This window comes from Motacilla alba, chromosome 12 (assembly GCF_015832195.1).
Source record: "Motacilla alba alba isolate MOTALB_02 chromosome 12, Motacilla_alba_V1.0_pri, whole genome shotgun sequence".
Lineage (NCBI taxonomy): Eukaryota > Metazoa > Chordata > Aves > Passeriformes > Motacillidae > Motacilla > Motacilla alba.
Genome location: NC_052027.1, coordinates 19,562,882 through 19,578,958, shown reverse-complemented (window position 1 = coordinate 19,578,958; position 16,077 = coordinate 19,562,882). Strand labels below are relative to the sequence as shown.

Genomic DNA, 16,077 nt, shown 5'->3' with positions numbered 1-16,077 from the left:
TAAAACAGATGTGTAGCAATTCTTCCTCCCTGGGCATTTGGACCTGTTTATACAGAATATTTCTTTTTGAGTGAGGCAGAAGTTTTACTGGAAATGATGTTTATGAAATGAGATTTTAATGCAAAAAGCTTCACTCTGTGGTTTGCATTTAAATCCATCTCATAAATCCTAAGGCAGAGTCCCAAGAAGGTATCTGGATACTTCTTGCTGTGGAGAGCTGTGGTTATGTTGGTGTTTATGGGCAGAAAAGTTTCTGGGACAAAGGAAGAAGATGAGTTTGCTGAATTGTTCTGTGAGTAGATGTGACTTCAAGGGAACCAGCTTTACATGCATTTTTCTTGAAGAGGGAAATAAATTATATGGATCCAGAGAAAAGCAGGGAAGTGAGAGAGGGATGATTTGGCTGAGGAATTTCATGAAGAACCACTCATGCAAATGCTTCACTGATGCAACAAATAAAATATAGATTCTTCATTAAGCCCAATTTGAATTCAGGCTGTGCTGACTACCTGCAGTTTTACTGCTGCTCTGCCACAGCCCTGCTTCAAAACCTCCCAGCTTCCCAAAGAACAGAGCCCTTGCATTGTCATGGCCAAACTGAGTGGCTTTGTCACCTTGTGCTGACTAGAATTTTAAGCTGGGCATGTTTTTATTGCTATATTTGTAATACTCGTGCTGCCTTTCCACAACGTAGAAGAAAATAAATTTATTGTGTGTACCCATGTGTTCATGCTTCCAAGGATCTGAAATGCTATGGAAAAATCTTAAAAGATGTAACAGCACAAACTTATTATATTGTCATACTTCTCTTTGTGTCCAAAACAATTTTTTAACAGGATTAATATAATGCTGATTGGTTCTCATGTGTGTACTATCCAGTTGTTAGGGGCTGTTTTCAATTTCATGTCTTTATATTACACTGTTGAAAGTCCATTCTGAAAGAGTGATGAAAATAATTCTGATTTCAGAGAATGCTCATTGTAAAACAGCTTCTCAAGCATTTGCTCTGTTCTGCTGGGAGGATCTTCTATTTTAGAACGTTGCATGCAGTTTGGGCTTGGCATTTGCATTATTTAGAAACATGTTTCATTTCTTTGTTCCAAACTAAATCTGCAGCAAACCGGTTTGAACATTTGGGTGATTTCTTTAACCATATGTTCCCATTATCTTCATATTTTAGTTCTAAAAATGCACAGGGACACTTGACTGCTTGTAAACTGGGGGGTTTCTGGGGTGAGAGGCAGCACTGAATCATTCCTTGCATGTGATGGTGTTGTTATATACTTCCTTTTTGTATGCGTGTATTTCTAAAGACAAGGTTCTGGGCCTCAGGAGAAGAGGGACTTTCTGCTTTTCTGGTTATCAAATGTCTGTCTTTCATTGTATAAATTCTCTGACAGATAAATTCTTGTGCCTCTGCATCCAAAGCAGCAGCTCCTCTGGTCATTTTGCCATTAGTCAGTGGAACAGATAAATCCATACTCGTGGAAAAGCTTGAGGTTTGCTCCTTACTGGAATTCAGATATTTTTTAAGATTTCCATTTGAAGTTCAAATGTTGAAGTTCTCTTATTTTCAAAATTTTGTCTTTACTGAGTTTGGCAAGATTTAAAGGAAAAGGAAGGTGTGAATATAAAAATGCAAAATAAACAATGACAGTAGATAGTCAAACATCCTGAATAATATGTTATTGTTTTAAAATATGGTAGTGGAGTTAACACGCTGGTGCTAATTACAGCCTTTGTGATCAGAAGTAATAATTGAAAGTGTAAAATCAGAGCCAGGGAAGAAAAGATCTGCTAGGTTTGTGCTGCTGAAATGCCTGGAGAGGAAATGTTTTGCTTTGGTGTGTGTTAAGCACACAACTGGAGAGGGAGAGAGGAGACAGAGCTTCTTATTAGGTAGTTCTTGAAAGGAACTCATCCCTGAATTGTGGGACATGACTGTAAAATCAGGACCTTTTCCTAGCAACAGCAGCTCCTCTCCTTTTTGTCAGCCTGGATTTTTTAAGCAGCATTATAAGCTGAGGTTTATGCAGGAAGAAATTTTCAGTTTCTGACAAAATGCTGATTCAGTCAATGCTGGCAACTGTTTCAAAAAGTTATTTAGTTTTATTAAGTTTTCCAATGGCTCTGTTTTAAATTTTTGTTCATGCAAAGTCATATTAGTAATACCAATTATTTTTAAATATTTCATTTTCATTCTTTAGCTGTTCCATTATCTGCTTCTTTGTAAAATACTTGCAAGCAACCTTTCACTTTTTCTGGCTTGGCAGATAATGAATGTCTATTTTCTGCTGAAACTGGAGTACAATAAAACAGTTGGACTTATAGGTTAGTTTCAGCTGTTTTGCATTCTCCTAATATTACACAATTAGAATATTTAACAGATTGCTGGGCTCACTAGTAGTATGCAGCTGCACATTGCAGGGATATAAACCAAATTAATCCTCTAGAATTTTTTTTTAACAATGAAATCATCAGTAATTGTACCAGACACGTCTGGTAGGTAGCAGATGCCTCAAATTGGAGACCTTTATTAAGAAGCAGTTCCTAATTCCAGTTGGGATTTTCAATTAACATTTCTTTAATATAATATATATGTATGTATATATAGTAAAAACATAAGTAATAGTAATTAACAGTATTACATTGTCCATTTTTGTAGTGTGCTTAATATACCTAATTTCTCACCCATTGGAGAGAGGCAGTGTGTGCAGGGTGTGGAAGTGAAGCAGGGCTGGAGAGGTGTCTCAACTACTCCCTCAGTCCCAGGGAGACTTCTCCTGCTTCTCACTGCAAGCCTGGAGCAGAGTCTTTGACATTTTTGTGTGCTGGCAGTTTTAGTTAGTGCACAGATAAAAACCACCCTTGTAACCCCGCAGTGACTGGCTTGTGTTCTGAGTCTGTTACAGAATTGTTGGGTTGGAGAAGCCCTCTCAGGCCACTGAGTCCAGCCATTCCCCAGCACTGCCAAGGCCACTCCTGCCCCATGTCCCCGGGTGCCACATCCACACGGATTTTAAACTGTCCCACCCAGGAGAAAGAGCACCTGTCAAGAGCAGCCAGCTTCTCCAGGAGAAGGCTGGGAGGAACAGTGCCAAAGGCTTTGCTGAGGTCCCAGCAGGTGACATCCACAGTCTATCTCTCACCACTAAAGCAGGCCACCTTGTCACAGGAGGAGAGCAGGTTGGTCAGGCAGAACCTGCCTTTCCCAGCCCCAGGCTGGCCAGACCTGATCTCCAGGGTGTCCTGTGTTGACACTCAGGGTGACCTGCTCTGTGACCTGCCCAGCACTGAGGTCAGGCTGGCACATCTGGAGTTCCCCAAACTCCCCTTCCCCCCCTTGTTACAGATGCGTGTTTCATGTTTGATAACCTGCAGTGACCCAGGCCTGCTGGGCAGTGCTGCGAGTTGGCTCAGGGAGCGCTGCTGCCAGCTCTGTGCTGCTCCCTCAGTGGAGCAATCCAGCTTGCCATCCTTGCAGCTTCACACAAGTCATATTTGTTGACATATTTTTCTTCTCCAAACATATGTAAAGTAGAAGAAGTAGAAAGCAAGCTGCTTCTCTTTGCCAGTGAAGTTTCACTTTAATGAAATAATTCATATGGAGCTTCAGCTGCTCCCGGGAGGCTGGGAAGAGCTGAACGGGGGAAAGCCTTAAAGCCTGTGCACGTGTGTTCGCTTGGAAGGGCTGTTGTTGTGCCTCTTGTAAAAGGCAATTACGTCCATGCTTCAAAGGTCAGGTGGCAGGGAATAGGCCCATGAACAAAATGAGATCGAGCATTACAGTCAATCAAGCATCACATTTATATCTGGAAAAAGTAGAAAAGGCAAACTGAAAATTAAGAAGAAACCCTTAATTTTAGTCAGAACTCTGGGCAGATATCCTTCCAACTTCTTGTGATTAGGGCAGTACCCTTTTTGTTGAGGAAAAGGTTAAGGGATCCATCGAAGGTGGTGTTATTAAAATGTCAACAGGAGGTTATAATCAGCATGGAAGGGTTATTAAATAGTTCACAATGCAAGGGTGAGGAAGGCAGAAAACGTCAACAGAACCTAAGAAGATAATTCCAGCCTTCCTGTTAAAAACAAATTTGCCATGCTTGTATGGAAAGTACTTACAAATAAACTTGCAGCTAGGATATGATGTCCAAAATAGCACAGCTCCCAGCTGGCAGAACAGAGGAAGGAATTTCAGTGTGAAGCAGCTCAGTACCATACCCTGTCTTTAATGGATGCTTCAGAGAGAATGACCTGTTTGTTTTTAGCGGGTGGTTACACAGTTTCAATGTCACCGGCAGAACTCTGGATAGTTTATCATCTTTAAGTTGAAAGCCAGCTGTATCACGGAGGGAAAGGGATTAGTTTCCTGTCAGCTTCCTTTTTGGAAAAAGCAATGTGTGCACACTGCAAATATTTCCAGCTTGGGTTAAGTATGTTTGAAAATACCTTTTAGTTGGAGTCATATTTTGATGGGCAAAGAGAGAGGACTTGCTTTCAGTTTTACATGTTTATAGAAGCATTTAAAGAAATCTAAGGGGCTTTTTTTTTTCTCCTTCCCTTTAAAAAGTACAAACTGTTCAAGCTGGGAGAGTTTGGCTGGGGTTAACCCTCAGCTCTTCAGTCGGTGGAGAACATTCTTTCAGAAATTGCTCTGTACTTTTTGAAGGGACAGCTGAGAGACAACAGGAGGGCTTTGGTTTTTAAGTACAGATGAATGAAGAAAAAAATACAGGGTGTGGTGGGAATGTGGAGTTTTACTTCTTTGGAGTTTGGATATACTGTTCCTAAAACAAAAGGTAGGGGAAGTGCTGCTTGTATTGGTGCATGTGTGAAGTGTTTACTGAGTCTTTTCAGGAATTAAAAAAAATTTAAAAAAAAAAGTTTGTTTTTGTGGCAATGCTCTGTGTATACAGGATGAGACAGACAGTAGATAGTGCTGTGAAACATGAAAAGAGTGAAAGTGCATGTATTGCAATGTGAGCGTGCCCTCCTGCAAATACAAATTGCTATTAGTCATCAGTACTTCAGAATACATCTAGGGCTCGGTTTTAAAATATTTCCTATTGTGTGCAACCCTTTTAATAGAAAAGGTGTTTTTCCTTTCCTTTATTCCTTAGCAATAACAGCATTTGTGTGAAAACAAAGTAGTCTCTTTGCTAGATAGGTGCTATTGAGCTTTCTTCACCTGAAACCGTACCGCTTTCATTAGCTAGAAACACCATCCCTTGGGATGCTTTTACTCCAAAACCTGCCAAAAGTATCCCATGGCAGCAGTCTTTCACTAGCAGGGAAATAAATGAGATTTCTCTTGCAACTTTTTCCCACCTTTAGTTTTTAGAAACATCATAGCTCTCAAGATCCATTAAATCCCCATCTCCATGAAAGTAACCCTTTTATGTCAAATGGTAATATAAGGGTAAGAAAATATTGCTTTAATTGGTCAAAGCTAAGAAAGACATAAATAAGCATCTGTCATTTTGAATGGAGAAGCTTGGAAATAAACAGTCTTATAAGAAATTAGATGTTTTCATTCATTTTACAGAGTAGTTCCTAAGTGACTTACTCAGGAGGTTATTAGTAATTAGTGTATGAAGTTAAAAAATGCTTGAAACCTCCGTTCTCCTGTTTGACTCATGCTCTAAAGATGTCACAAGCATGACAGACTGAGACTTGCAAAAACTACAGCACAAAGTGCAGCGAAAACCGAGGTGTTTGTCATGAAAGCCACGTTACTTGTAACACCTGCATGCGAACAACAAAACTTGCTAGATGCCTACACAAAATGAAACTAAAGCAGAACTGTACTGTTTGCTGTGGAGAATTTCGGTGCGCTGGGCTCACCCGAGGCTTTTGCTATCTCTCTTTTGTTGTGCAGCGTTGAGGGGGAGGCTCCCAGCAGCGAGACCGGCACGTCTCTGGATAGTCCCTCCGGCTACCCGCAGGGCCCTATAACGCACAGCTCCGCCCTGAGCCCCGAGCACTACGAGCACCCCTACGGGCTCTACTCCATCGCGCCGGGCCAGCAGCGAGCCCGCCGGCCCAAGCTCCAGCACTCCACCTCCATCCTGCGCAAACAGGCCGAGGAGGAAGCCATCAAACGGTCCAGATCGCTTTCCGAGAGCTATGAACTCTCTTCGGACCTACAGGATAAGCAGGTATTTGAGCTCTGGTACATCGTTTATGTCTGTGAATTGGGAGAAGTCTTTTCTAGCATCACTTCAGTTGGGACTTTTAACTCTGTCATTCTTTGTCCCATACACCTTTCCCACCTCCTAGAGAAAAGTGTCAAAGAAATTAACAGTTTAATTAAGACTTAGTCGTTTTAGCAGTTAATACTGTTAAAAGTAAAAACAGTTCTTGGAACGGAGATTTTATGCTCCAGGAGTGTACTAGAATGTAATCATGCAAAATATTTTTCTAAGAAAATGAGTCATTTTGAAACCCAGGTGTTTTTGTTGTCACAGAAAGGAAGAACTTACTGCAACTGATATTCTCTTATATCTATGAGGTGAATTAATATACTTTTGTATTTTATGGTGGAATTTGCAGATGACTCTTCTGTTCATCGATGGAGTTTTGAGAGTTTTTACTTTCAAAACCAGTATATATAAAGTATGTTAGAGAGGTTGTGAGAGTTAAATGTCTTTGTGAGACTTTACCCTTGTCCCGAGCTGCACGAAGTGACGAGGGGTGCTTGTGTTCCCTGGCAGGTGGAGATGCTAGAACGGAAGTATGGAGGCCGTCTGATCACCAGACATGCTGCCCGCACCATCCAGACCGCCTTCCGCCAGTATCAGATGAACAAGAACTTCGAGCGCCTGCGCAGTTCTATGTCCGAGAACCGCATGTCAAGGCGCATCGTCCTGTCCAATATGAGAATGCAGTTTTCCTTTGAAGGACCTGAGAAAGTCCACAGCTCCTACTTCGAGGGGAAGCAAGTTTCTGTTACAAATGATGGGTCAAAGCTGGGCTCTCTGGTACCGTCGGAGTGCAATGAGCTCGGGGAGACGGCTACCATGAAGTCCCCGGCAGCGTCCACTGATTTCAGTGATGCTATAACAGAACTGGAGGATGCTTTTTCCAGGCAGGTGAAATCCCTGGCGGAATCCATCGATGACGCGCTGAACTGCCGCAGTCTGCATTCGGATGAAATCCAGAGTGCAGAGCAGGTCAGGAGCCGGGAGATGGAGAGGGAGAGCTGTGCCCCGAGCAAACCAGCAATCCACAATGTGGATCACAGGAAGCTGGACGAGATGACGGCGTCCTACAGTGATGTCACGTTGTACATCGACGAGGAGGAGCTGTCCCCACCCCTGCCGCTCTCCCAGTCCGTGGACAGGCCGTCCAGCACGGAGTCGGACTTGAGGCTCCGCTCCGTGAACTCTTCCCAAGAGTACTGGTCCATGACCCACAAAGATGATAAGATAGACACTGACACAAGCTGCAGGAGTACCCCATCACTGGAATGCCAGGAGCAGAGGATGAGGATGGATCACCTCCCCCTGCTCACTATCGAGCCGCCCAGTGACAGTTCCGTGGACTTGAGCGATCGCTCGGAGAGGGGCTCATTAAAGAGACAGAATGCATATGACCGAGGCATCACCAGCCAGCAAGGCAGCCCTAAACATATCCCTCACAGCATTCCTGCCAAGATCATCACCCGGGAGGAGCAGGAGGCCAGGCACAGGGCTAGGCCCATAGACAGTCACTTGGCCATCAATGGCACAGCAAACAGGCAAAGCAAATCGGAGTCTGATTACTCTGATGGAGACAACGACAGCATCAACAGCACTTCCAACTCCAATGATACAATAAATTGCAGCTCAGAATCCTCTTCTAGGGACAGCCTAAGGGAGCAAACCTTGAGCAAACAAACCTACCACAAAGAGACTCGCAACAGCTGGGATTCCCCTGCCTTCAGTAATGATGTTATTAGAAAACGCCATTATAGGATTGGGCTGAATCTTTTTAACAAGTAAGTACAGCAGTTCCTGCCTTCCTCTCAGTGTCACTGAGAATGAACCAGGAATATTCTTCTTGTATCAGGTAAGGGAAGACTGGTGTCTGGTACTGACCTTTCAGTGAATAAACAAGGTGTTTGTGGTGACTGTTCATGTTCAAGTTTAAGTTGATGTCTTCATAGTTTAACAGCTTCAGGAGAAAAAGAAAAAATGTAATTATGTGTATAGGAATGGTAGTAAATTATTGAAGATTAATCCAACTCCCTTCTTGGGGAATAATATGGTGGCTTGATCCTGATCCATTTTTTGGTGTTATGTTATAAAAAATTCAGATTTCTCCTGCCCTAATCATGTAGGCGGTGTAAAACTCATCAGATGGGAATTAGAAACAGCATGCAGCGTATGATGAGTTTCCTGTTTAACACTGGCAGGGCCTGGAATTTGTTCAGTAGATTTCATTAGAGCTCTGATGCTAAAAGCCAATGCACTGAATATTTTTTATATTAAATGAATGTTTATCATTTATCACAGAACTATCACAAAAATTGTATTTCTGCCTATGACTGATAGTTTTCTTATGTTTTCCCTATGGCTTGAGTGATTTCAGGCCTCCTTTTCAGATAGAAGTGCTTTGATGTGTTTGGATTGATAGGTTGGTGGTTCCTCATGTATTTGTTGTAACAGTGCAGTCAATTAAAGCTTTTTGGTGCCATCACATGAGTTGTGCATTACAGCCCCAAGTTTGGCTGTAAACACTTTCAGGTTTAGCTTTTAATCTGTGTGAAAATGCCTTTATGGGAGCTTCCAGCCAACTGGAATTATTCAAGTCATAAGATCACTGCTTGGCAACTTGAATGGGTAGAAAAATACATCAATTAGCTCTTTTTTAGGAGATTTGAAAATAACATCTTGGCAGGGCAGGTGGGGAGGAAGGTGTCGGTGCTGTTGGCTGACATTTAACACTTGGTGTTTGCCTGGGTTTTGCACAGCAATTAAGCCTCGAGCAGTCAATGGTCAGGCTTGGTAAGAGTCTTTTGAGTCAGCTGCAGGAGGGTGTAGGGAAAAAGTGAATGGGAAAAGTGCTCAGGCAGCATGCAGGAGTGAATGAGAGCATTGGAAGCTGTCAGGTGCTGTTAGTGACACATCAGTAGGAGGCTGAAAGTGAAAAATAAACATCAGGAACAGACAAGAATAGAGGCAGCTGTTTGAAACAGATCAAAGTGACCTTGCTGCACAGATTTGCACAAAGATAAACCTGTTTTCTGTATTGTTGTGAGGTGATGAGCAGCTCCTCAGCACTGAGTGCTGCAGGACAGGACTCTGCAGAACTCCAGGCAGCACCTCTGAGTGGCATCTTCAGCTCTGTTTGATTTCCTTTTCCCCACTGCATTTTATCTCCAGCATTGAAAGCAAAGTGAAGATTGTCATTACTTTCTGCTAAGTCAGCGTGATTCTATTGATTCCTCAGACAGTCCCCAAATATCCCTCATATTCCACATCTTGGGTTTTGATTGTGGCCCTTCAAGTCTGAGGATTGTGACATTGTCCTTAATGTGCAGTGTCAGGTATTGAACAATCATAAAGTGTGATGGTACATAAGTCTGTAAATTCTTTTGAAAAGGGAGCTGGAGAACCTTCAAAGCTTTACTCTTGTGAAAGCTCTGGAGTCTCTAGAGAGTGCATCAGGTGGGATTGCAAATTGCATCTTGAGGTGAGTGGTCAGTGCAGTGGCCAGGTCAGTGCAGCAGAGTCACTTCACTATCTTTTCACCACATTATCTTCACAACAGATTTATGATCATAAAACGAGGGAGCAGTGACAGTGTTGGCAGCAGCTCCTGGGAGGATGTGTGCTCCACCCAGGAGGAAGCCCTGAAAGAAGTGGCTTTGAACTTAGCTAGTACAAGAAGGCAGCTTTTTTTCCAAATGTCTGCATCTCCCAGAGGAAATTTTAGGCATGTCTTTTAAAGGAGTTAGGTTAATTTCATCGTGTCTTTGAAATCTTCCTTGCAAATTAAGATCCCAAGCCTTAATTAACAAATGTCCTTTCTTTGTGGTACATGAAGCTCGGCTGAAATTCAAAGAATTAAGAACCTCAAAGAAGAGCATGAATTGTAGCAAATACTTCTGCTTTTTTCAGCAGAAGTGGTAAAAGGATTAGGATTTTAAAAGCATGGAAGGTCACTATCATCTCAATTGAAATTTCAATTTTTAGCTTTTCTGGCTTTCCTATTTTAATAACAATTTTCAGAAGCCAAAGGACAGTTTTCTTATCAGAGGCTCTTTGTTAGGATAGGCAGTTATGGGTGGGGTAAAAGTTGAGCACAGCTGCCGGTCCAGTTCACTTAATCACTGATTGATGCAAAACATCAGTAGCACAAAGCTCCCAGGAGAATGGACAACACAGGACACTGGGAAAAAATTATAGGCAATTGAAAATCACTTTTCTGGGAGTTCTATTGGAAGGTCTCCCTACCCATGGCAGAGGGTTTGGAAGAAATCATCTTCAGGATCTCTCCCAGCCCAAACCATTCTGTGACTCCATGATCATCACTTGATCACAGAATTTTTTTCAAAGTGTAACTTGGCCTTCAGTTTGGAACCTGAGTGTTGATTAAAGAAGTGCACTTGCACTTCTCGAAGGCATTTTGTAGTAGCCCCTAAGTTAGAAGGTAAAGTATCCCCCAAAACGGAATGATTTCTGCCAAAGAAATTGCAAGTAAGTAACAGCTTCTGTGCACTGCCGTGGCTCTGAATGGCAGCAGTGATTCCCCCTGGCAATGGGCTGACAGTGTGTGTTCACATTCATTCCTCTCCAAAGGAAGGGTTGCAGGTGCATGCCCAGAGTGCAGCAGCTCCCAGGGAGCCTTGGGCAGGCCAGCTGTGTTGAATTAGGCATTTTCTTCAGTGGAGCTGGAAAGAGATGTGGACTGGGAGAAATGCACTAGAAACCATTCCTCCCTCACAGGCAGAAGGAAAACACTACCTAGAAAGGTTTATTTTGCAGGCTGCAAATCCTGCCAATGCAAATCCAGCCTTCGAGACTGGTTTGCTTATAAACAAGGCTTCAAGAGGCCTTTTGACTGCTGCTTTAAAAACAAAAACAAGGAGAAAAAAAATTGAAAGAGCTGTGATTTCATTCTCCTGTTTGTTTTGACTGCAGGCTGGAAATACCAGGTTTACCAGTTATTGCACCCCATTCTGGTAGGATTTTCAGGTTCCATCCTGCTACTGATGCACTGATGGTTCTGAGAGATTAACTAGAAGTGTTTAACCTTAGCAGTGCGAGATGTGTTCTGCCCATGGGTCAGCAGTGCAGGGCTGGCATTCTGTACATGGGGATTGTCGCAGAGCCTCGTGCCACCAGGGGGGTGACAGCAGCTCTGGGTCCCTGCCAAGAATTTGTGGCTGCCAGGTGTGTTTGTTGCTAACACTGCCTGGGGATACTGTGGGCAGGGCCATGGCAAGGACAGGGACAGGGACAGGGACAGGGCAGTGCCGGCTCAGCACTCCTGGGCACAGGGCACAAACACCTTCTGTGCTAACAAAGCAGTGTCAGCAAAACGGGGACAACATCCAAGTGGTTTGAAAACTTGTTGCAGCTGTGCCTAGTGCTATAGAAGATGGGAGATAAGGGTTGGCATTGCTCAGACTCAGTTTTTAATTTAGCAGAGCCTGGAGTCATGTTTAGTGTCTCCTTTGGGGTATCAGCTGTTGGCAGGCACTGTAAATGGTCCTCCCATCTGGCAGGGTTCCTGTGGCATTGTGTTCCTTGCCATGGGAGCCAGTCTTGCTGGTGTTGATTGCTGACACTGCTGGTGAGGAGAGGCTGCAAAGTGCAGCTCAGGGGCTGTTTCACTGCTCTGAGCTTGATGCCAGGGCATAGTTTAGGCTTTTCATCCTAATCCTAAGTGTACTTCTTGGGGATACATGAACGTAACACCACTTTACACTGCTAGAACAGAGCCTGGGCAGCAATAATTTTACAATAAATTTTCCCAGGTGCCTTTCACCCTCCACCTCCCTTCTTTTGTCCTCTTTTCCTCTCTGGAAAAGGCAGTGGCAGAGGGAGAACTGTTCCCCATGTGTCCTCAGTGCATTACAATGCTCTGTACTGAAGGGTTTGCTGTAGCTTCTTTTATAACGGGCCATTATCAAGGTTCCTGCTATTCCAAAGTTCTCCTGAAGGATTTATTGACAGAGATAAAAAGGCTTCAGTATCTGTTTGCAATATGCAATGATGTATCATCGTTAGCCCTGAAAGCCCTACTGGCTTCCTTTATTGCACATTGGGGATGATTTTATTCCAATTTAAAACCCACTGTTGATATGAATTGGATACTAATTCCAGGAGCAGACTTTTTTCAACATTTCTAGATTCCCTGGAATATTAATTTAAGAAGGGTTTTTTTTTTATTTTACTAAGCAGATATGAGAGGAATTTGCTGAGTGCTGGTGGGATTATATCAAAGACAATATTACAAATTACAGTTTCTAGATAAATTCTTGTTGGAAATCAGAGGCACACAATAATAATATTGTGAGAAGGCACATTTTTCATTTTCCATGAAAGCAGCTTTAACTGTTCAACAGAGGTATAAGGTTTCCATCATTTTCCATCTCCAGGTAGAGACTGAAGGTAATTTGGATTCCTGCATACTGTCACAATCAGAAAGTGCTGCAAGCTTGGTTTCTATTTGAAATCCTTAAAAGTTGCCAAATGTTGCTTACTTGGTTTTTAAAAAATAGTTTTGCAAGTAGTCATTAATTTAACTCTTGTAATAAGTGCACTAATCTGGTGTTCTCAATTACGCCCATCATACTCATAATGGATTTCAGTTAAGATGCTGAACATACTTCTCTACTGCTCAGAGTCAGTCTCATCCGTTCTAATATCTGTATCGGTCTCTAAACATGTGCTTTTGGACCGTCCTCCTTTCAATTTGAATTTGGAAGCTTATTGGAAACATTTCTAATGATTTTAAACTTTGTAAGTACAGATTGAGTAGGAGGGAGAATGTGTAAATCAAACTGAGTTCAATTTTGCCAGCTGATCCCTAATATCTTCAATGATTTTTTTGAATGATTTGATAGAAAGAAGAAGGGGGAGAGAAGAGGCTTGGCCAGGATTTCACAACAGAGCCATTTGCTGTCCTCGTGTGTGTGCTGGGAGGGACTTTACTGTTGTTGCAACATCTGGACTGCAGATTATGCAGGCGCAGTCGGTTCCAACAAAAATTAAAATCAAAGCACTCCATGTAACTTGTCCTCTAACATGCCGAGGAGTTAGTAAGAGGAGAAGAATGTTCTTAGTATGACTCTCATTATTTCTAAAAACATTTAGCCCTAAGTGAGAACACCCAAAGAAAAAAAAGCTTTGTGTGTTTTCTTTGTTCTGTGCGTGTTTTATCTTTTCTCCCGGAGGAGCCATTTTTCCTCCTTTTTTTCCAAAACAAGTGCTTGGATTAGCATAAATAATATCCCATCCAAACCAGCTGAAATGCAGAACCAATAGTAAATTGAAGCGCCGGGTTCAAATATGGGCACGGGGATTCCTTTTATTGCCATTAAAAGGCAATATAAACTTTCCCAAATGATGGAAGCAATTGTGGCTTTGCTGGAAGCAGCAATAGCTGAGTGTGAGTGGCCCTGGATCCCTGCAAGAGCCATTACCTCATCCCTGCCTTCAGCTCCGGCTGCCCTTAAACATTCCAGGCACACTCCTGCCTCCCTGCTACGTGCCAGGAATGGGAGCTGAGCTCTGACAATGCCTGCGTGCCTCCTGTTGGAAAATGAGCCGATGAATGGAGGAATTTTGCTGGCTGAGCAGCTCCAGACAGCGGCTGAGGGGGCTCCAGGTGCCTGAACTGGAATTCCTTCTGTCCAAACATATCCAGTGGTCAGATTTTGAGGGTGACAGATGTGACCAGCTGCCTTTGCAGGAATGCAGGGGACAGTTGGAATAGGGACATGGGAAGGCTGTGTAGGAAAAAGAGTTGAGGTAAAGGGAAGGTCCCATCAACACTTTCTTGTGTAACCGTTGATGTCTACCAACTAAATTGGGGGTTTGTAGGTCATAATTGGCAAATCAGGAGATGTTTAAACTGTACTTGCATAAAAGGTGTCCCTTTCAAAGGGAATGTGACTGTCAGAGTTTCCCATTTTTACTCAGCAGAGTTGCAGAACTTGAAGCTGAAGTGCTTCTGTTTGGTGTAACTGTGGTGAGGGTGTGGAAAGAGGATTTAGGGCAGGGACGCAAGAAGACATAAAGACAGGGACTGTTCCTTAATTTAAAGGACACAGTCATCCTAAAGTGTTGTTCCTGACAACACTTGCATAAACATGAGGGCAATACTCAGCCCTGGCACACAGTTCTGAGAGAGACAACCAGTTTTCCATATGTCTTGTCCCGAAGTGGAATGTGCTTTGCTCTGCTGGCAGCTACAAACTCCTGTCCCTGCTCTGTGAGAAATGCAGTGGGGTCAGAGGAGGCGAGAACAACCTCACAGAGTGTTTTGGTCCGTTAATTAAACTAAAATATTTCCTTCTTACCGCCTTCTTTCTTGCGAGGAAGGAAGGAGAGGGGGGGACAAAAAGCAGGCTGCCCACTGCCAAGAGAGGGAATAATGAGGAGGTAGGAAACGCTCTGGCAGGATGACTCAGGGCTGTCTTCACTAGCAAGGACATGTCCAGCTACTGCACTGCGAGTGCTTGGGGTGTGCCTCTGTGCCTCTCCACTGTGCTGCCTGCTCTGTTCCTCAGGAATGATGCTTCTTACACAGGAAAATCCTTTCTCCAAAACACCTTTAAACTCTATTTTCCCTCCTTTATTAGAATGAACCAGACTTTCTGCTTGGGGACCTTTATCTGCCTTTCATGCACTTTTTACCCTTTTATAATCAGCTCTGATTCAGGCAATACTTTTCAGACCAACCTAAACATACAGTAGCAGTAATAATGTTCAATGTATAATTTCCTGGCACCTTGTTAGGAAATGATGCCATAAAGAAACTGGTTGGCCAGGCAGAAGGTCCTGGTAGAAACTCGTCGGTCAGTTGCCCAATTTCATGAAAAAATACATCTACAGAGTTTCCTCTCTTTATTTTGCTCCCCCACCAAAGAGGACCAGGCACTGAGATCACTTCCTGGTGAATTCTTTCCTTAGTGGCATGAGTAGAAATTAACTTTTCATGAACAGAGGTTACTCCAGGTAATTTGGTGTGATTGCAAGTGTGCCCTGATCTTTCCATCTGTGGTGGGAGGTCTTCAATGAACTTCAGAGAATTAATATCCTAATGTAGGAGAAATCATCCCCTCTGGGGGCAAACTGTAGTGCTCCTGCCCAAGTCATTGGAATAACTATCTTCCTGTTTCCATGAGATGCAGAGGGGAGAAATGTGCTCTTTCCTGGCTTATTTTCCTGACCCAGGGATTTTTTTCTTGTAATTACCAGAAGATGCAATTTACAGCCAGTTTTTCTTTCTCTTCATTGAACAGTTGTGCAATTGAGAAAAGTACAGCTCTGGGTTCCCACTCAGTTTCTCTCATTTGCCTCCTCTCAATCCCCTTTTGCCTCATTGTGGAGTGAACTCTGACAAGTTGTTTTGGCACTAGTTTTGGCAGTATTTTAAGGATACTGGTTTTTTCCTTCTTAGCCAGAAGGTTTAAAATAGACCTAGGGATTCTCTTGGCTTCACTGCAGCAGCAGTGGGCTCTTCAGCAAAAGCAAAGCAAGAAATACAACCATAGAAACAAAACTGAGCGGCGTGCCAGACTAAGGAGAATGTTCAACTAGCTGTTATTGCCAGCTTGGTTATTTAAAAATATTTAACTTAAATGATTCTAAGGAGAGTCTTAGGTTCTTGCTTTTAAAAAGCCAATTTTTAGTGTTGAAGTAATGCTTATTTTTGTGACAACTGTAAATATTTTCAAAATGAGATCGTTGGTATCAAAGGCAAGCGAGATGATGATGATGATGACGATGATGATGATGATGATGATTATTATTATTATTATTATTATTATTATTATTATTTCTTTTTTGACAGAGGGCTGGCATCATAGCTGCATTAAACTCTCCACCTCTGACATGACAAGATTTCTTTGGCAGCTGT

At 42.8% G+C, this 16,077-nt stretch overlaps 1 protein-coding gene across 15 annotated transcripts in view; it reads left to right on the top strand.

The window, feature by feature from the left end:
* Positions 1 to 16,077, top strand: part of IQSEC1 (IQ motif and Sec7 domain ArfGEF 1) — a 281,230-nt gene that overhangs the window by 235,956 nt on the left and 29,197 nt on the right. For all 15 annotated transcript variants that reach the window (XM_038149056.1, XM_038149061.1, XM_038149059.1 and 12 more), the window contains 2 exons: positions 5,879 to 6,158; positions 6,714 to 7,978. In XM_038149056.1, the coding sequence (XP_038004984.1) occupies positions 5,879 to 6,158; positions 6,714 to 7,978 (1,545 nt within the window). The remainder of the gene's footprint in view (positions 1 to 5,878; positions 6,159 to 6,713; positions 7,979 to 16,077) is intronic.